This window comes from Pristis pectinata, chromosome 2, assembly GCF_009764475.1.
Source record: "Pristis pectinata isolate sPriPec2 chromosome 2, sPriPec2.1.pri, whole genome shotgun sequence".
NCBI classification, from domain to species: Eukaryota; Metazoa; Chordata; class Chondrichthyes; order Rhinopristiformes; family Pristidae; genus Pristis; species Pristis pectinata.
Window position 1 is genome coordinate 136,854,005 of NC_067406.1, and position 22,171 is coordinate 136,876,175.

General features: G+C 45.3%; 1 protein-coding gene across 3 annotated transcripts in view; it reads left to right on the forward strand.

Annotated features, from left to right (window-relative positions):
- ccser1 (coiled-coil serine-rich protein 1) overlaps positions 1-22,171 on the forward strand; it is a 1,189,492-nt gene that overhangs the window by 221,418 nt on the left and 945,903 nt on the right. For all 3 annotated transcript variants that reach the window (XM_052043574.1, XM_052043589.1, XM_052043581.1), the window contains one exon: positions 13,247-13,431. In XM_052043574.1, coding sequence (XP_051899534.1) covers positions 13,247-13,431 — 185 coding nt within the window. The remainder of the gene's footprint in view (positions 1-13,246; positions 13,432-22,171) is intronic.

Consider the following 22,171-nt stretch of genomic DNA (forward strand, 5'->3'; position numbering starts at 1 on the left):
GTTATGGACTTAGAACAGTACAGCACAGGACAGGCCATTCGGCCCATGATGTTGTGCCGATCTTGATGCCAATTTATACTAAATGTCCTCTTCCTGTGTATCAACCATATCCCTCCATTCCCTGCATATTCGTATATCTATTTAACAGCCTCTTAAATGACACTGTTGTATCTGCTTTCACCACTGCCCCTGGCAGCCCGTTCCAAACACCTACCACTCTGTGTAAAAAAAAAACTTGCCCTGCACATCTCCTTTAAACTTCTCCCCTCTCACCTTAAATGCATATCCTCTGGTATTTGACGTTTCTACCCTGGGAAAAAGATTCTGACTGTCTACCCTATCTATGCCTCTCATAATTTTAGAAATCTCTATCAGGTCTATAAATTGAGACAAGGTTGACTCACTGTTCATGTACTAACAGAATGAGATGTCATTTAAATTATCTAAGTTTTAATTAATTCAGTGCAGCAAAGGATCTTTGATTTTCAAAAGCTATTGGGTCTCTTCTTACACCCCACCCCTCCTGTTATAACAGTAAGTAAGCAAGCATGCAGTCCCCTGCTCTCTCTCATGTCTGTTGCTCCCCATTGTGTCTGCAGGATAAGTGGAGGAATATTGCACTTAAATGGTTAAGTGGAATTTCTGTCACATGAGGGGCAGAGTGAGAGAGAGAGATAGTGAGATGTGCTGTGTGAATCTTGTGGAGTAATTTTCTGATTACAGCAGCTAATCATTTACAGGAACGAGTTTCTTAACTGAGATTTGAAATTTGGTAGGAATCATTTCTGCTGTGGGAGATAAGCAGCCTCAGTCCATTCATTAGAGAGGAAATTATTCTCCTCCGAGTTGGGGTTTGGATTGGCAAGAGAATGAGGTTAGAATTTCAAAACTTAAACCTTTTGTTCATCTGTCAATGCTGCTGACATCATCAATATCTTTTTAGCTTAATGCAAAATCCATTTTAGATCTCCCGATCTGTGCCTCTATCACCAGACCACTCGTAAATACGATTAACTGTACAACTGTGCCATTTGAACTACAGCAGGCACTTTCCTTTCTTGTCACTTTATATTCTTCCTTTTTCAGCTCTTACCTGTGATGTATAATTTTTGCAGCTTTGAAATATTGGATGCAGGTTTATTGAACTGACAGTAATGGAGGAATATCAAAATTACAAGTCACATTACAATGAGCTGCACTAAACAAGCCCTTGATTTGCTTTCTGGTTTGTGCCAGGGACATTGAAAGAAAACACTGCAACCACGATCAGTTTTATCCTTGAGAAGTGGAAAACACAATAGAACACTCCCTTTTTGAATAGATCCATTTAATCTTTTAATACCACTTGATAGGGCAAACATGGGCTCTGCTTAATGTCTCATCTGAGAGAGGGCATCTTTGGCAATGCTGCACTCCCTCTGCACTGCACTGAGCTCTCAACTGAGATTATGCTTGAGGCATGAACCGAAATTATTCTGCTGTTGCTGGATATACAAAAGAAAGGCCGGAAAAAAATGGAAGGCACAATGTTAGATATCAGGATGGAAAATATAAAAGATATTTTTCTGTCATATTATAAATTCCACTCTACCTAATTTAAATGCCAGGATTCATTTGGTGTAACAAACAATCTACTGGAGGAACTAAGCGGGTCGATCAGCATCTGTGGGGGGAAAAGGAATTGTCAACGTTTTGGGTCGAAACCCTGCATCAGGACTGAGAGTGGAGAGAAGAGATGGGCAATATAACGAGGAGAGGGGGAGTGGTGAGACAGGGGCCAGTGGTGATTGGTGCACCCATCACACCACTCCCCCGGTCCTCTTTATCTCAGTCCTGATGCAGGGTTTCAACCCAAAACACCAAGAATTCCTTTCCTCCCACAGATGCTACTTGACCCGTTGGGTTCCTCCAGCAGATTGTTTGTTCCTCTAGACTCCAGCATCTGCAGTCTCTTGTGTCTTCATTTTGGTTTATTGTCTCTGTGCAGTGATGGTGTGTTCATTGGTATTGGTTTATTGTTGTCACATGTACCGAGATATAGTGAAAAGCTTTGTTTGCATGCATCCAGACAGATCATGCCATACATTATGAATTCTCCAGGTCCTGTCCTCTTTTGGAAAAATATTGGAAAGATATTTTTAACATTATTTCAAATGTATTGAAGATTGATTTATAACCTCATCCTATCACTGCAATTTTTGGTTTACCAAGGATAGAATCTGGCCATCTATCTGCCTCCGCTAACTGTAGGATTGCCTTTGTTACATTAATGGCCAAATGATCCATTTTGCTTAAATGGAAGGATCCAATACCCCCTACTACTTTTCAATGGTTCTCTCAAACTGTATCATGTTTAAATTTGGAAAAAATTAGGAGTGGTACTGTTGATCCTTCGCTTAAATTTGAGAAAGTTTGAAGTCCATTTATTCAATGTTTTCACATGATATAGATCCGCTTATAATAACCTTTCAATTTAGAGGAATGGAGTTGACGACATAATATTGCTCTGTTTCTACTGAGAAATTTTAGTCCAGTTTTTTTTCTGTTTTTTTTTTGAAAATTTTTTTTTCTTTCACTTAGTTTGGTTTGATATATTGTTTATAATTTTTCTTATTGTTTTGGGGATTTTTTTTCTTTCTTTTATATTTTATTATCTTTTTCTTTGATATTATATTCATTCACTAACAGATCGTTGGATCTACAGTTTTTTTTATATTGTTCTTTATGATTATCCATGTCAATGTTCTCCTGATCTCTTTGTATTACATATATAAACATTGATATATTAATCTGTATTAATTTGAAAAGTAATAAAAAGATTGAAAAAGAAAAGAAAGAATTCTCCACTTTCAGGTCGCTTGCTCCCCCTCTGTCACTTTTCTCCCTCCTGATCTACCCAGGTCTCCTCCACACACCCGACGCACCCCCCTCACCCAGCCCCCATCACCCAGTTTCTTTCCCCCCCTCTTACCTATGCCATCTGCCCATCACCCACACACCCCTCCCATTGGATCTCCTCCCCCTACTGTTCCCAACTGCACACCCTGCCTCCCTTATTTGATTCCATGCTCCGTCTTCCTCTTCTATCAGATTCCATCATCTGCAGCCCTCCACCCCTCACCTCACAGCCTCTGTGGCTATTTCCACCCTTCCCTCCTGCACCTGACTCCATCTATCTCCCCTCCTCACGTGGATCCACCTATTGCTTGCCAGCTCTGGCCTCATGCCTTTCCCCTCACCTCTTTATATTGGCTCCCTCTCCTCTACTCTTTCAGTCCAGATGAAGGGTCTTGACCTGAAACATTGACTGTCCATTTCCTCTATAGGTGCTGCCTGACCTGTTGAGTTTTGCTCCAGATTCCAGCAGCTGCAGTCTCTTGTTTCTGTATCTTTTCTTCTTTTTCAATCATTTATCCATCCCCCCCTTCCCTCCATATGAACGATAATGTTGGGTCTGTGTTCACCACCAGTGTGTTCCAAATCTTAGCACCTCATTGTGTCAAAAAAAAACTTTCACCTCATATTGCCTCTGATTCTTTTGCCAATCACCTTTAATTCTTGTCCTTTGCTAATTAAACTTGCAGATAAAGCATCAAGTAGAAATTGGTCCTGGATCACTTGTACAGAACAGGAATAAACTTGAGCACACTGCTTCCATTGAAGTTAATGAGATCAAAGCATTAATTAGATGCTTCAGGCCTGAATAAAGTGAATCTAACTGTTTCATACACACAAGGCACATTGCCCTCTCCATGACATTGATTTAAATTCTGCTTGTTCAGCTGCGTTAGGGATACTTGGTCAATTTCCTTGCAACCTTTGGCTCAGTCACTAGAATTGTGGGTGTACAACCACTCTTCAGAAGAGCTGGCATATGATGGGCTGAATAGATTCCTTCTGTCCTGGACCATTTTCTGGAATGGTTTCTGTCAAAACTTTGGTTATTTCTGAAACAACTTACATTCTATACAACATGTAGATGATAAACCTTGGCATTAATTCCTCACTGTGGAATGTACACCCTTTGAGGATTTATAGTCAAGTCGAGTTTATTGTCATGTGCACAAGTATGGTGAGGTACAGGTACAATGAAAAACTTGCTTGCAGCAGCATCACAGGCACGTAGGTACAGACAACACACAGAATATAAATTATACATAAAATTATATCATACAGTGGAAAAAAAAGTGTGCAAACACAGGACCTTAGTGCAAAACAAACACAAAGACACAGTGAAGACAAGTCCATGGTAGTGCAAGAGGTGGTCCCTGTTGTCTTGTTGCTGAGGTAGGGTTCGGTTTGTGCAGGTAGTTTCAAGGACTTAATGGTTGCAGGAAAGTAGCTGTTCCTGAACCTGGTGGTGTGGGACTTAAGGCTTCTGTACCTCCTGCCTGACGGTAGCGGCGAGAAGAGGGCATGACCCGGATAGTGGGGATCCTTGATGATAGGTGCCACCTTCTTGATGCAGTGCCTCCTGTAGATGCTGTCAGTGGTGGGACGTGACATCATTGCAACAGAAAGATTGCAACAGTTCAAGAAGGTGGCTCATCACCACCTTATGAAGGGCACGTGACAACATCCTGGAATTTTCTGCAGCTTGGGATAGCTTTCCACTGAAATCAATCACAAAGCAACTAAATCAATCAAAAGAGAAAGACTAATCTACTGTTCCCGAGTCACTGTGGTACTCAGTGTTCTCTTGAAGAGCGGGAACCAGCACTCTACCATAGTACAATCAACACTGGCTGAAAACTACCGTTGATTATTATTAACATTCTAGGAAATTGGCAGGATGATACCCTTCATCTACTATGTGTATTAATGGGACCAAACTGCTCACACCAAGAAGGACAAGAGAGCAGGCACATGGGCACACCGTCACTTGCAGGTCTCTTCCAAATCGCACATTATTATGACTTTTGTTCATCTTTGCTGAAGAAATCCTGGAACTCCCTCCCCAACAGCCTGAGCACCCTCACCAAAAAGATTGCAACAGTTCGAGAAGGTGGCTCGTTGCCACTTTTGGAAGTGCAATTGGGGATGGGCAATAAATGCTGTCATGTCGGCAAAGCCCGTGTCACTGAAATGAATGATAATTTTTATAAAAAATTGTTCTCCTGAGACCAATCCAACTGCCTAACAACAAATTTCACGACATATGGCAGTGACAATAAACCTGATTCTGATTCTGAAATGGAACTTCAATTAGAGGTAAAGGGCTGGGTGGAACTTGAAACGAGAACCTGGGGTAAGTTTTCTACACAGGGAGGTGGTTGATATGAGAAAGCCAGAGGAGGTGGTAAAATCAGATATAATCATTATGTTCAAGAGCATTTTGACAGACACTTAAATAGGCAAGGTATAGAAGGATATGGTCCAAATGGGGGCAAGTGGGATGAGTATAGGTAGTCAGAAAGGTCAGCATTGAGGTAATGGGCTGAAGGGCCAGTTTCTGTGCTGTGCTATGACTCTGTGAGTTGGAGGATGGGGGCGTTGGGGTTAAGAGCTCCTCTGGGTTCGAATGCCTGTACGGATGTGAGCAAAGGCGTGCATGGAGTGAAGACTGAGGACAATACTCACAGGAATTGAGAAGAATGAGGGGTGAATCCCATTGAGACACACAAGAATCAGAGAGGGCTTGACAGGGTAGAGGTTGAGGTGGCTGAAGAATTCAAGACGATGGCATAAAGTCTTGATCATTCAGGACTGAGATGAGGAGAAATTGCTTGCCCTTAGCACTGTGGGCGAAGGGTCACTGAGCAAATTCAAAGCTGAGAATGATAGGTTTGTGAGAACTCATGAACTCAAGGGATATAGGGATATGGCAAAAATTGGATCACTTGTGATTTTATGAAATGTTAGAGCCGGCTCAAGGAGCCATATGGTGTGTTCCTGGTTCCATTTTGTGTGTTCTTTATCAAGTTCGAGTCAAGTTCAAGTTGAGTTTATTGTCATGTGCACAAGTACGGTGAGGTACAGGTACAATGAAAAACTTGCTTGCAGCGGCATCACAGGCACATAGGTTCAGACAACACACAAAATATAAATTATACATAAATTATATAAGACAGTGTATACAAGACCTTAATCAGTGAGGATTGGTAACAACATCTCCTCCTTGCTGACAATCAACAGGTACACCTCAAGGCTGCATGCTTATCCCCCTGTTCTACTCTCTAAACACACATGACTGTGTGGCTAAGCACAGCTCCAATGCCATATACAAATTTGCCGACGACACTACTGTCGTTGGACAAATCACAGGTGGCGATGAGTCAGCATACAGGAGCGAGATAGGACACCTGGTTGAGTGGTGCTGCAACAACAAACTTTCGCTCAACGTCAGTAAAACTAAAGAGCTGATTGTTGACTTTAGGAAGGCGAAGGAGAGCGAATATGTGCCAGTCTATATTGGGAGATCGCAGTAGAGAGGGTCAGCAGCTTTAAATTCCTGGGCGTTACTATATCAAATGACCTGTCCTGGGCCCGGTACACAGATGCAATCACACGGAAGGCGCACCAGTGTCTTTTCTTTCACAGAAGGTTAAAGAGGTTCGACATGTCACAAACAATCAAACAAACTTCTACAGATGTTGAAAGTATCCTGACTGGTTGCATCATGGTCTGGTACGGCAATTCCCATGTGCAGGAACATAAGAAGCTGCAGAGCGTAGTGGAGTCAGCCCAATACATTCAAAGACATGTCCCTCCCCACTATCAGAAGTACCTATAGGAGGTGCTGCCTCAAGAAGGCAATGTCCATCATCAAAGATCCCCACCATCCAGGCCATGCCATCTTTTCGCAGCTACCATCAGGCAGGAGGTACAGAAACCTGAAGTCCCACACCACCAGGTTCAAGAACAGCTACTTTCCTTCAATGACTTGATTTTTGAAACAACCGGCACAATCCTGATCACTACAGTTTAGCAACACAATGACCACTTTGATCACTTGACACCGAAATGGACTTTTTTTTTGTTTTAATTGTGTTCTTTCTTGTAAAAATTGTGTTTAATGTATGTTTTTCTTGTGAATGCTGCTTATCTTCTGATGCTCTGTGCCTGTGATGCTGCTGCAAGTAAGTTTTTCATTGTACCTGTGCATACATATACTTGTGCACGTGACAATAAATTTGACTTTGACTGTGAAGAGAAAAATGACTGTGCAAAATAAGACATTCATGCAAAAAAGCACACAATCAAAGACAAGTCCATGGTAGTGCAAGAAGTGGTCCATAGTGTTCTGTTGCTGAGATAGGGTTAAGGTTGTGCAGGTTGCTTCAAGAACCTGATGGTTGTGGATGGTTGTTGATGGTTATGATGAAAGGCCCCATAAAAGACTGGAGACTAATTCATGGCTGTTGTTCGAACGCCGCTTGGAAATTTTGGCTGCAAGTGGAAGATCATGCTAACTTGGAAGGTCTGGCTGGCTTCTTGCACTTTGTAAATTGGTGATAATATTTTAGCGCAGCACTGATGTGTATGGGAGTGGCACTCAGAACCTTACCAGCTCAAGCCACTCGAGGACTGGTGCCTTTTCTGCTGGGCAGCAGGGCAGAGCTCCCATCTTCCATACTGGAACTTCTAGCTTGACTGAAGATCCAGTCCAGCAAGATTTCAGTGAAGAGCTACCTCCAGCTGCTGAAAATTCCAGGTTGTTACTGTCATTGTACCTTCAATGCACAGCAGCACCAACAGTCAGATTTCCAGCATCTGCAGTTTTTTTTTAAATAAATTTTTATTTAGTTAATTTCATGTCTTTGCCTGCATCAGAGCTGCCTGTTTCTGCTGTAAAAGTCTGTGATATTGGTTCAGTTTTTCTCTCTCTATTCATACTGTCTGATCTGCCGAGCACGTCCCATGGCCCTGCTATTCGCAACACAGACACAGAAGTATAATCACCCTCTAACTGCCTTCTTTCATCCGTTGGACCTGATCTCTCTCCATCACAGTTCTCACTTCAGTTGTTCCCACTCAACATACTGTACGTACATACACTTAAACTCTTAGAAGAACAACACATCATTTTCCACTTGGGTAGCCAATGGTGTGATTGTCGAATTTTCCAATGTCAGGTAAGACAAGGGGAACCCTAAAATACTGTTCATTAAAATCCCCCCTCCCGCTCCCCTTTTTCCCTTCTCTTTGTTTTCCCTCATTCCTGTGGCCCTCTCATCCCTTCTCTTTCCCATCCCCTGCCCTCATGACCTGCCCATTCATTCTCCACCTCCTTCCTTTTATTCCACGGTCTACTGTCCTCTCCTACCAGATTCTTTCTTCAGCCCTTTGCCTCCTCTACTTATCACCTCACAGCTTCTTACATCTCCCCCCTCCCGCGCCCACCTACCTTCCCCCCTCTCACCTGGACTCACCAATCACCTGCCAGCCTGGGCTCACCCCTTCCTCCCCCCACCTTCTTATTCTGTCTTCTGCCCTCTTCCTTTCCAGTCCTGATGAAGGGTCTCAACCTGAAACGTCGACTGTTTATTTCCCTCCATAGATGCTGCCTGACCTGTTGAGTTCCTCCAGCACTTTGTGTGTGTTGCTGCAGATTCCAGCATCTGCAGAATCTCTTGTGTCTCCACACTCTCTGTGTTCCTTTCCCACTCCTGCAGGTCCATCTAAGTTCTCTCTCCCTTGGTCCATCTTTTCTATTTCCCCCATTCCCCCTCACCCCATTACCCAGATTCATCACCCTCCCCCATCTAGTTTCAACTTCCCATCACCTACACACCTACAGAATCTACCTGGGTTTCTTCTCCCTTACACTTCTTATCCCTTCCCCTATCTGGTTCCACCTGCCCGTCAACCCTCCCTTATGTGGTTCCACCTATCACCTTCCCCCTCCCTTCCACCTGACTCCATTTGCCCATCACCCCCTGTCTCACCTGGTTCCACCTATCGCCTTCCAGCCTCTGTCTCAGCCCTCCTTCTCACCTCTCCGTACTGGCTATCAAGGTCGTTGACCAAGCTCATTGACTTCAGGAAAGGGGGTGGTGTACATGCACCTGTCTACATCAACGGTGCTGAGGTCGAGAAGGTTGAGAGCTTCAAGTTCCTGGGAGTGAACATCACCAACAGCCTGTCCTGGTCAAATCAGGTAGATGCCACAGCCAAGAAAGCTCACCAGCGCCTCTATGTCCTCAGGAGGCTAAAGAAATTCGGTTTCTGAGGGCATGTACCACCAGACTTAAGGACAGCTTCTTCCCCACTGTGATAAGATTATTGAACAGTTCCCTTATACAATGAGATGGACTATGACCTCACGATCTACCTTGTTGTGACCTTGCACCTTATTGCACTGCACTTTCTCTGTAGCTGTGACACTTTACTCTGTACTGTTTTGTTTTTACCTGTATGACACCAATGCAATCTGTACTAACCCCATGTAACTGCACTGTGTAATGAATTGACCTGTACGATCAGTATGCAAGACAAGTTTTTCACTGTACCTCAGTACAAGTGACAACAATAAACCAATACCAATACCAATACCAATCTCATCTCCCCTCTATATTCAATCCTGAAGCAGGGTGTCGACCCAAGATGTCAACTGTCCCTTTGCCTCCACAGATGCTGCTCGACCTGCTGAGTTCCCCCAGCAGTTCGTTTTTCACTTAGCTTCTCTCTCTTTCCTTGTCCTTTTGATGCTTCCTGCCAACTTCTTGGCAATTTAAAACTACCTTTTATATCTCTCTTTGCCAGTTCTGATAGAAGGTCTTTGACCTGAGATGTTACCTCTGTTTCTCTTTTCACTGATGCTGCCTGACCTGCTGAGTGTTTCCAGCAGTTTCTGTTTTAATTTCAGATTTCCTGCAGTTTTTTTTGGATTTTTAAGACCAGCTCAAGTTTGTCCTCTGCTGCACTAATTGCAGCTTGCAAAAGGCCACAGTGATTAGATTCTTACAGCACATTTGTTTAGGTCCCCTATCTCTCTAGTGGATCTTCAAAGAGCATGCCAATCAGTGCCATTGCCTGATCTTTCCCCATTGCCTGTATATTATTCTCAAGTGTCTATCCAACATCCTTTTGAAATCCTTGATTAATTTTGTTTCTATAGCCTTTATAGCAGTGACTTCCATGTCATAACTGATCTCTAAGTGGGAAAAAATAATTTTCCCTCACTTCACACTTTTGCCCCAAGCTTTAAATTTCTCTTCCTAGTCCTTGAACCACCTACCATGAGAACAGTTTATCTTTTCGAAGCCCATTAGGACCTTGCCCACCTCCACCAAGTCTCCTCTCAGCTTTCTTTACTCCATGGAGAATAACTCCAACTTCGCCAGTCCAACTTTACACTGAAATCCCTGAAGCCATTTGAGTCAGTGAGTGCCAAACTCCAGGGAAACCTTTCAGGAAGAAGGTGGGGCTTGGGGATTAAACATCCTTTTCCTCTTGGACCTAACTGCTTAGAAAGGGAGGGGCCTGTAAATAATGAAATAACTGGCTGGTTATGTCAGAAACTGGAAGTGTTAACCATCTTGATACCTTGGCAAAGCAGCCAGCATAATCAAAGACCCCACCTACCCCAGATATTCTCTCTTCTCCCCTCTTGCATCGGGCAGAAGATACAAAAGTCTGAAAGCATCAGGCTCAAGGAGAGCTTCCATTCGGCTGTTATAAAACTGTTGAATGAACCTCATGTATGATAAAATGGACTCTTGACCTCACAATCTACCTTGTCATGGCCTTGCACCTTATTGTCTGTCTGGACTGCGCTTTCTCTGTAACTGTAACACTATATTCTGCATTCTGTTCTTGCTTTTCCCTTGTACTACCTCGACGTACTGAGGTGATGAAGTGATGGACGGCATGCAAACAAAGTTTTTCACTTTACGTCGGGACATGTGCCAACAATAAACCAATTACCAATCCATTCACTGACATAACCAACAAACCACAGCGCAAACTATTGCACAAAATGTGCCTTAAAGGGCAATTCTTTCAGCTCCTGCATTAAAAAGGAAGGGGGGGGGGGTTTAACTGTTTTTTGATATCTTGTTAATCCCTGCCTTAATAGAAGGTTGGAGACTGGAATGTTTGTGACAGGATTAAATAGATTACAGGTCCTCCCCAGGTCACAAATGACCGACTGACGGACAGCCCGTACGCATGAACAAGTGTTTGGGAGACCGGCGGGATGGTTTTGCCGGCTGCTGCAGGGCTGTAGGCAGCTTCTGCTGGGTGGGAATGAGGCATTTCTGTATGTCTTCTCTCTCCCCTGAAACGCAACAGTCAGGGGCTGACTGGCACCAAGCAGAGCTGGGAGCCCTCAGCAGACTCCCTCCCTCACTCACCGAATCAATGAGGCTGGCTGGCGGCCATTGTTTCTGTGCCTGCTCGCTCTCTCTTCACAGTTGTTTCTGTTCATTTCCAACTTACAAACAGCTTGGATTATGAAGGGTTCTCAGGAATAGAACCCTGTCATAACCCAGGGACTTCCCACTGGAGAGACTTCAGTTACTGGAGGGAATTCTGAGGGACACGATCGACCAGCATTTGGATAGACAGAGTCTGATTTGGAAGAGTCAGCGTGGCTTTGTGTGTGGAAAGTCATGCTTGACGAACCTTTTAGAGTTTTTTGAAGAGGTAACCAAAAAGGTAGATGTGGGTAGGGCAGTGGATGTTGTCTATTTGGACTTTAGCAAGGCCCTTGACAAGGTCCAACATGGTAGGCTGGTCTGAAAGTATAGGCCCGTGGAATCGAGAGAAAGAGTTAGTTTGGTGGATTCAAAGGCTTGGAGGTAGAAAGCAGAGGCTAGTGGTTGAAGGTTGTTTCTTGGAATAGAGGCCGGTGACTAGTGGTGTGCCTCAGGGGTCAGTGTTGGGACCCTTGTTATTTATACAAGTGATTTGGATGCGAATGCACAAGGCTTGATCAGCGAGTTTGTGGATGAGATGAAATTAGGAGGTGTTGTTGGTAGTGAAGAAGGTTATTGCAGATCACAGGGGGATCTTGATCAGTTAGAGAAGTGGGCCTAGGAGTGGCAAATGGATTTCAATACAGATAAGTGTGAGGTGATGCATTTTGAAAAGTCAAACCAGTGTAGGACTTAGACTATGAATGGTAGGGCACTAAGGAGTGTAATGGAACAGAGGGACCGAGGAGTCCAAGTGCAGAGTTTGCTGAAAGGAGTGTCATGGGTAGACAGGGTGGTGAAAAAGGCATTTAACATGCTGGCCTTCATCAGTCAGGGCATTGAGTATAGGAGTTTAGACATTATGTTACAGTTGTATAAGTTGTCAGTGAGGCCGCACTTGGAGTACTATGTACAGTTTTGGTCACCCTGTTATAGGAAAGATGTGGTTAAACTGGGAACGAATGCAGAAAAGATTTACGAGGATGTTGCCAGGACCAGAGAGCCTGAGTTATAGGGAGGGGTTGGCCAGGCTAGGTCTTTATTCCTTGAAACATAGGAGAATAAGGGGCGATCTTATAGAAATGTTTTAAACTATTGAAACACACAGTGAAATGCATCTTTTTGCGTAGAGTGTTCTGGGGGCAGCCCGCAAGTGTCGCCGTGCTTGCAGCGCCAACATAGCATGCCAGCAACTTCCTAACTTGTACGTCTTTGGAATGTGGGAGGAAACCAGAGCACCCGGAGAAAACCCACATGGACACGGGGAGAACGTACAAACTCCTTACAGACAGCGGCCGGAATTGAACCTGGGTCGCTGGTGCTGTAAAGTGTTATGCTAACCGCTACACTACTGTGCCTAACGGTAACAGTAACGGTAACGGTACCGTGATAATGGTAACAGCCGGTGGAGGGTAACAGTCTTTTTCCCAGGGTAGGGGAGTCCAAAACTAGGGGACATAGATTTAGGGTGAGAGGGGAAAGATTTAAAAGGGATCTGAGGGGCAACTTTTTCACACAGAGGGTGGTGAGTATATGAAACGATCTGCCAGAGAAAGTGGTTGAGGCAGGTATAACTGTATCATTTAAGAAACACTTGCATAGGTACATGGATGGGTGGGGCTTAGAGGGATATGGGCCAAACGCATGAAATTGGGACTAGCTAGATGGGCACTGTGGTCGGCATGGACTCGTTGGGCCAAAGGGCCTGTAGCTGTGCTGAATTGCTCTAGGACTTTATATTAACTTTGATTGCTGGCTCATTTGGGAAAGGGTTGTCAAACTTCCTTCAGCTCACAGTCTGTGGCGTTCCGCACTCTTGGAGCCCGTCACACCTTGTCACACTGTACATTAAGGCCACTGCCCTTCTGTGTCATTTTATGTTGCAGTGACAATGAACAGGAACTTCAGCCCCCGGCACGAGGAGAAGTGGGTGGAGAGGCGCCTGAGGTCATCCTCGGAGGGAACGTCGGGAAGCCGGAGAAACCACAGTGTCAGAGACGGCCGGCCAGAGGACTTGCCCAGCCTGAAGAAGCAGAGAGCTGGTTCCTCGTCCTCCAAGATGAATAGCATGGTGGGTGTACAGAAACGTTGCGGTTTGTTCAAAAGCCTTGTCCGAGTAGACAGTGTAAGGTGGAAACTAGTCTTGTACTGTGGAACACAAGACCAGCGTTGCATTAGACCAGAAGATACAGGAGCAGAATTAGGCCATTCAGCCCATCGAAACTGCTGATTCTTTTTCAATCTCATTCTCTTGCCTTCTCCCCATGAGCCTTCACCCCCTTGCCATTCAAGAACCTATCAATCTCTGATTCAAATACACCCAGTGTCTTGGCCTCCACAGTCCTCTGTGGCAACGAATTCCACAGATTCACTGCCCCCTGGCTGAAGAAATTCCTCCCCATCTCAGTTTTAAAGGGACGTCCCTTTATTCTGAGGCTGTGCCCTCGAATCCTGGACTCTCCTACTGATGGAGACATCCTCTCCATGTCCGCTCTATTCAGCCCTTTCAGAATATGCAGTACTTCTTCAGTACTAACCCTCTGACAATGCAGCACTCTCTCAGTACTACCTCTCCAACAGTGCTGCGCTCCCCCAATACTGCCCTTCCAATGGTGTAGTGCTCACTTAGTATTGCATCCTCTGATAGTGCAGCACTCCCTCAATACTGTTCCCCTCCACACTACACCACTTAGTACTGACTCTTGTGAATCCCCTAATACCTCCTCTTCAATGTTGCAGCAATCTCTGTAGGGCAGCTCTCCCTCTATGCTGCCTCCCCCTGCTGTACCACCCCCCCAATACTGCCCCTCCCACAGTGCCACACTCCCCCAGTACTGCCCCTCCCACAGTGCCACACCCCCAGGTACTGCCCCTCCCACAGTGTCACACCCCCCCCGTACTGCCCCTCCCAAAGTGCCACACCCCCAGTACTGCCCCTCCCACAGTGCAGTTCTGTCACAGCCCTCCCTTCCCTGCCACCAACAGTGCAGCACTCCCACACTACTGCTCCCACCCTAATAGTGCTGTGCTCCCTCAATGCCACATTGGAGTACTCCCTTCGACTTCTGTACTCGAGTGTCTGGAGTAGACCCAAGTCACTGCTGACATTTTTGGAAAAGTAGATGAGATGGAGAGTTGGATGAATTGAGGGTAACTCGCTTTCAAGTGGAGCAAGCTTGATACACGGAGGAGACACAGATTGCAGACGCTGGATTCTGGAGCAACAAACAAAATGCTGGTGGAACTCAGCAGGTCAGGCAGCATCTGTGGAGGGAAATGGACAGTCAACGTTTCAGATCGAGACCTTTCATCTGGATTGAGACTCTCAGGGTTTCGACCTGAAATATCAACTGTCCATTTCCCTCCACGAACGCTGCCTGACCCGCTGAGTTGCTCTAGCATTTTGTTTGAAGCTCGATGTACAATGAGACATGTTCCTCCTTTCTGTTCTCACTTCAGCAGTTCACTTTGTTGAGTGGTTATGTTAATTTTAGGTGGCAATGTCTCATTGAGTTTTGTAAATGTCAACAGAACGTTGGGACAATGGGCATGTTAAACATTCAGAGCTGTGACGTGGAACATCTGGTTAATCATTCTTTCGTATTAAATGCGCCTTACCGTTTTCAGGAAACAATAACAACATCTTAAACATTGTAAATATTCATAACACAACAAGCCCTTTGAAATTTAGATCACTGTTGTGGAGCAGGCTGGCTTTTCCTTTGTCCTACAGTGAGCAGACAAAACTGTCCTCGAAATGCAATCTCTGGAGAAAGGTAATGGATGAACACAAAGGTTCCCTACAGACAATTACCCCATACCCAGCAGCTATTCCAATAAGCAGGCTTCCTTTAAAAACCCTCCTATCATTTCTCTTGTACAATGCTGTCTTTCTGCATTGGTAACCTAAACATTTCTATCATGACCTTTTGTCACACTTGCCTAAAACTGAGTGACTCCCTAAATGCTTGCCTCTGGGGAGATCTACCCAGCTCACACTGGATAAGGTGCAGCTAACTTACGTAACATTAGGTCAAATTTACACCCAGGGACAGCCAATTTAACCACTATTCTGGGTTGGTGTTTCTGCACCACACGAATCTCCTTCATAGCCTCTTCACTTCACCCAATCAGCGTAACATTTTATTCCTTCCCCTCTTATGTCATCATCTCTGTGGGGGCATCTGTGGTTTTTGACCCACCTCTCTTTCGTCCCCTTATTTACTCCCTTGCTGAGGAAATCGGTAATTGGTTTATTACTGACACATATACCAGGACACAGTGGAAACCTTCGTTTTGCCTGCCATCCAGATAGATCATTCCATGCATAAGTTCATTGAGGTAGTAAAAAGAAAACAGAATGCAGAATATAGTGTTACAATTACAGAGAAAGTGCAGTGCAGGCAGACAAGTAAAGTGCAAGGGCCACAACGAGGTAGATTGGGAGATCAAGAGTTCATCTTTTAGCATATGAGAATCTGATAACAGTGGGATAATCTCCTTCAAAGCCTCTTCACTTCACCCAATCAGCGTCTCATTTTATCCCTTTGTCCCGATGTAATCATCTGTGGATGGATCTGCCAGCCCTGTGCTGAAACCTGTGCTCCTCGTTCCCTGTTGTCCCCTTGTTTACTTCCTTACTGAGGTGAGAAACAAAGAGGGGAGTAACTCCCTCATCTCTCAGTGCAGGAATCACCCACACATCTGCCCAGGCTGGTCGATCACAGAAGCATCACGGCCAAGCTCAGTCACATCCTTGCTGACTAGCTACATGCGTTCAGCTTCTGGCACACGTCATGGGTGAAAGGCCAAAACTGGCAGTTTTTTTTGCCATTTTTTGAGAAAGGAACTGAGGTAGCAGCTGTCAATACTTTGGGACATCCTGAAGAATCCTCACAGCCAATGGTGTCCCAGAATTGTCATCTGTGGCACCAAGATAATATTCAAATTACGGACACAGAAAATGCCAAAAAAACTTGGAAAATTTGTCACATGTCAGGTCCATGTCTGACCAATGATTAACCTTGGATCTTTACTGAACTGTTCACACTTTTGAACATACTAAATGCTTTGTTAGGTAAAGATCTTTGTTTCCATGACACAACATCTTTCATGAACTCACAACATCCCAAAGACCTTTATTACTTCAGAACAAACCCACGACATCCCTCCTCACCAATGTCTCCCCCTTCAATATAGTCCTGTAGAATCTTTTGGTAACTGTGTGAAAAGATGGACAGAACCTTGGTTGATGGCTCGTATAGAAGATGACGCCTTTGGCAGTGCAGAACTCTTTCAGTCCCTTGGTGGTGTGCTCGCCAAGAGGGATTGCTGCACTGTTAGATGTGCCGTCTTTCGGATGATGTGACGTTTTCCCATAATCTCTGCTGTATTATTAACCTCCAATGACGGGAGAGTGGTCCTGGAGATCACATAACCTGCTCTTAGATGCCTTGCCCTGGTCTCCTTCCATTGGCCATTTAATACGTCTTGTGCATAAAATCATGAGGCACCGGAGAGCACAGGAAAAATCTCATGGCACTAATTCAATAAAAAGAGGAATGGTCTCCCCAGTGTTGTCGTTAAAGTGTAGCCAACATCCAACAAGATTAACACAGATTATTTGGTCAATATCACTTTGGTGTTTGTGAGATCTTGCTGTGCCCAAATTGATTACCGTGTTTAAGTACTTAATTGGCTTCAGAGCACATTGGGAAGGATTTCTTTCATTCAGTCAGCAAAGGATGATTACTTTTCAAAAGGGACACTGCATTCCATTTGTATGAAGTGGCTAAACAAGCACTGATTGGTTTTATTTTGTTTAATTTGTGATGGTCCAGAATCAGCAGCAGTGTGAAGTGTTTCTCAGCATTGAACTCAAAATTCTCTTGCTGTACTTCTGTTGGCCACAAGGTGTCAGGCAAAGACCATGGATGATGGTGAAGTGGCATAAGATGCACATCTGATAAAATAAGAGCTCCCTACCCTCATCCACTCTTGATAGAATGGACACATGGGTACCAAAGGGTTAAATTGAATCAAATCAGTTAGGAAGTTGCAAATTATATTCCAAATAGCTGGACGAGGTTTTGCTTCTCTTTTTAGAGTAAGAGAAAGATACAACATGGAAACAGGCCCTTCGGCCCACTGAGTCTGTGCTGACCATCAAGCACGAGTCCAACTCTGACCCATTTTATTCTTCCCCACATTCCCATCAACTCTCCCCCAAATTCTACCACTTGCCTACACACTGAGGACAATTTACAGCAGCCAGTTAGCCTCCCAACCCTCTGCCTTCAGGATGTGGGAGGAAACCTAAGCACCCGACAGAAACCTGCGCAGTCACAGAGGTAACGTGCACTGCAGGTCAGGATTGAACCTGGATCATTGGAGCTGTGAGGCAGATGCTCCAGTGTCCCAACCAATATTTCTTCTGGCTCTCTTCCACCAATGGGATACTAAGGTGGGAAGTGACCAGGTCCCATGACAGAGGAAATGAAAAAGGCTTCTTGATCAGCACAGTTTGAAGGAGACGTGGGTGAACCCATTGCGGTTGTTGGAAATTCTGGCTGTTTGTAGGTCCTGACCAACTGTACAGGGGAGGACATTGCTGTCATGTTCGTCATTTCGTTGCAAGTTAAGCAACCACCCAAACTGTGATAGGGTCAGCACAGGCCGGTTAGGTTTGGGCTGGTGTCACTGCCCAGCGGAGTCCTTCCATTTGGTGTCTCAACTCCTGAAGTTCACGGCAAAACAAAAGAATGACACAAAAAGTCAGTAGTTTGACCGAATACTTAATAGATGCTTGGACATTGTTAGAACAGTAGTGGATATGGACCAAAATAATTAAATGGAACTAGATATCTTTGAGCAGGGTAATCGAACATTGGGTACAACTATTTCTATATTGTTAGAACATACAACAGTCCAGCACAGAACAGCCCCTTCGGCATACAATGTTGTGCCAACATAGCTAATCCCTCCTACCTACAGAATGCCCATATCCCTTTATTTTCCTCTTATTCATGTGCCCATCCAAGCCCCTCTTAAAAGCCCCCAATGAATGTGCCTCCACCACCCCATCAGGCAACGCATTCCCGGCATCCACCACTCTCTCAGTAAAAAACTTACCCCTCACGTCTCCTCTGAACCTACCCTCTCTCACCTTAAATACATGCCCTCTGGTACTGGATCGCTCAATTGTTCTCCGTGAATATCCGTTTAATCCTTCCTACCTTTAGCCTATTTTATTCTCTAAGATCATGGCTGATCTTTACCTCAGCACCAGTTTCTACACTGACCTCAAGCCCCTTGATTCTTTTAAAATCCAATAACCTATCGATTGCTGTGTTGACTGAGCCCTCGCCACCCTTATGCAGAGAGAATTCCAATATTCACTGTCTTTTGGATGAAGAATTTTCTTCTCACCTCAGTCCTGAGATTGTTGCCGTTGGTTCCACACACCTTAGTTTCACACCTCATCTATCCTGACAATGGAGACTGCAGATGCTGGAAATCTCTGCTCGACTCCCTTTTCCGCTCGTCCCTCCCCACTGATCCCCCTCCAGGTGCTTATCCCTGCATCCGAGCTAAATGTTACACCTGCCCCTACATCTCCTCCCTCACCACCATCCAGGGCCCTGAACAGTCCTTCCAGGTGAGGCAGGGCTTCACCTGTGAATCTACCGGTGTCATTTATGGCATCCGGTGCTCCCGGTGAGACCGGACACAGATTGGGGGACCACTGTCGAGGTCCCCCACCGTCACCGTCGGGGACCTCCGTCGACCACCTTCGCTCTGTCTGCCGTACCAGCCGGGATCTCCCGGTGGCCAGCCATTTTAATTCCACTTCCCATTCCCACACCGACATGGCTGTCCACAGTCTCCTCCACTGCCTAGTGGAGGCTAGACGCAGATTAGAGGAATAACACCTCATATTCTGCCTTGGGAGTCTCCAACCTGACAGCATGGACGTTGATGTCTCCAACTCCCCTCTGTTCCTTTCCCCTCTTTTTTTACTTCCAGATCCCACTGGCTCCCATCACCCTCTTTCGCCTCCCCCACTTCTCCATCCACCCATCACCCACACAATCCTCCCATTGGTTCCCCTTCCCACCTCCCTACCTTTATTCCATGGTCCACTGTCCTCCCCTATCAGATTCCATCTTCGTCAGCCTTTTGTTACTTCCACCTATCACCTCCCAGTTTCTGACATCATTCCCACTCTCCCCCCCCCTCACCTGCCTATCATGCCCCTTCTCACCTGATCCACCTATCACCTGCCAGCTCTTGCTCCATCCTTCCCCCTTGCCTTTTTATACTGGCCGTCTCCCCTCTTTCTTTCCAGTCCTGATGAAGAGTCTCGACCCAAGACGTCAACTGTTCATTTCCCTCCTTAGATGCTGCCTGACCCCCTGAGTTCCTCATGCACTTTGTGTGTTGCTCTATCATGACAAGTCCTGTAAGAATTTTTGAATGTTTTAAGGAGATTGCATTTCATATTGCATTGCGATAATGGAATTGAAAAGACATCTAGACAGACAGATGAACAGACAGGGAATGGATCAAGCAGATAGTTTAATGTGGCATTATGGTTGGCATAGACATTGTGGGCCGAAGGGCCTGTTCCTGTGCTCTACTATTTTATATTCTATGTTCTATCTTCTTGGGAAAACATAGCTCTGTATTTTTGTCATGCATGAGAAGGTACCTTGTCATAGAGCTACTCATTTTGGAAAAATTTCCCATAATCTCTGCTGTATTATTAACCTCCAATGATGGGACAGTGGTCCTGGAGATCACATGACCTGCTCTTAGCTGCTTTGCCCTGGTCTTCTTCCATTGGCCATTTAATACGTCTTGTGCATAAAATCATGAGGGGCATAGATAGGATCGATATGTGCAATCTTTTTCCCAGGGCTGGGGAATCAAGAACAAGAAGGCATAGGTTTAAGGTGAGAAGGGAGAGATTTAATAGGAACCTGGGAGGCAACTTTTTCACCCAGTATATGGAGTGAGCTACCAGAGGAGGTTGAGGCAGGTACAGCAACGACATGAAAGGTACTTGGACAGGTACGTGGGAAGGAAAGGTTCAGAGGGATATGGGCCAAACGTGGGCAAATGGGACTAGCTGGGAATCTTGGTCGGCATGGACCAGTTGGGCTGAAGGGTCTGTTTCCATGCTGTATGACTCTGTGGCTCTCTGCAGCCATTGAAAAGCGAATGGATCCTCCATTACGGAATAGGTGATTCCTAATGGTCAGTTAGGCAAGCTTTTCTAATTGGAGACACAGGAGACTGCAGATGCTGGAATCTGGAGCAACACACAATCTGCTGGAGGAACTCAGCAGGTCGATCAGCATCTGTGGGGTGTGGGAAGGAAACTCAGTGTATCAAGCAGCATCTGTGGGGGGAATTCCCTAAGTTCCTCCAGCAGATTGTTTGAAGCTCTTCCCATTCCTGGCACCTGCACAGCTGAAACACCTCTGTGAGCTCTTTCTGAGTTGCTCCCAGATTGATTATTGTTCTGGAGAAACTGGAATCTAGATGGAAAACATGATGATGCTGGAGGAACTCAGCAGGCCAGGCAGCATCTGTGGAAAAAAGCAGGCGGTCAACGTTTTGGGCCAGTACCCTTCTTCAGGGTTATTGTTCTGTCACCTGGATAGTGGCAACCTCACACAGCAGGGTTGATATGCTTTGCTGTTGGGCTCGGTGGGAAGAACCCTGGGTGGGGTCCACATCTGGTGCTTCCAGGTTACTCTGCCATGTGGGTGGGATCAAGGTGAGCGTACTGCCGCACCGGGGAGTGACCCTCACGGTCACTCTCTCTGCAGTATGGGACACCTGGCAACGAGATTTCTGCATCTGGGCAGAAGTTTGGTGGTTCAGGGACCTGTCACATCACTGTGAGGTCTCTGCAGTGTGCTAATCACATGATTGCAACAGAGTCTCACTTATCTGTTCATCCAGAAGTTGGAATCAGGATAAATATCTCACTGAATGTTAATGCCTAATTACTGTTCATGTAAAAGCCTTCACTCCAGTGTAAAATGTCTTGTCAAATTTGTCATCTGTTTGTTTGGCTTAAGCTGCAAAATATATCACTGGTTCTGCAGTATAATCAGTGCGCTGTTAAATATTTATAGAGGGCAGCTCATCCTTACTACCCAGCTGTATGGCTATTTGACACCAACTCTTTCAAGAAAAGGATGTTTTTTTTACAAAGGACGTTTAGCACAGCACTGTTTTCTGAGGTCCCTGGGCAGGGAACATGTTGACTGGCATCATCCGTTCACCTGCGATGTTCCCCATCACACGGAGGCTAAGGCGCATTCACCATTTAACGCAGTAGTCACGGGCCTATTGAAAAGAGCAAAATTCCTGTTGTTGTGCTGGAGCTTGAGGGATCAAATAAATGCCTTGTCTCTTCCGCCTGTCTTCAAAACCAGACCCACTGTGGACAAGGGCGTGTTAAATTCGAAACGTTAGCTTGGCTCAGCATGTCTGGTGGTGAGGAGGGGAAGGCATTCAGCATCAACTCATGAATCAGAGGAGGAAAGCCGTGTGCAACTTGTACTGTGTAGCAATCTCTGACCCTGTTTGTGTGTGTGTGAATAAGGGTGTGTGCTCATGTTTCTGTGTGCATGTGTTTGTATGTGAGAGTTTGTATGTGTGTGTCCTGTGTGTTTGTGTGTGCATATGTTTGCGAATAAGAATGTGTGTGCATGTGTCTGTGTGCATATGAGGATTTTGCATGCTCTTGTGTTGTGTATGTGTTTGTGTGTATGTTTCCATATCTATGCTTGTGC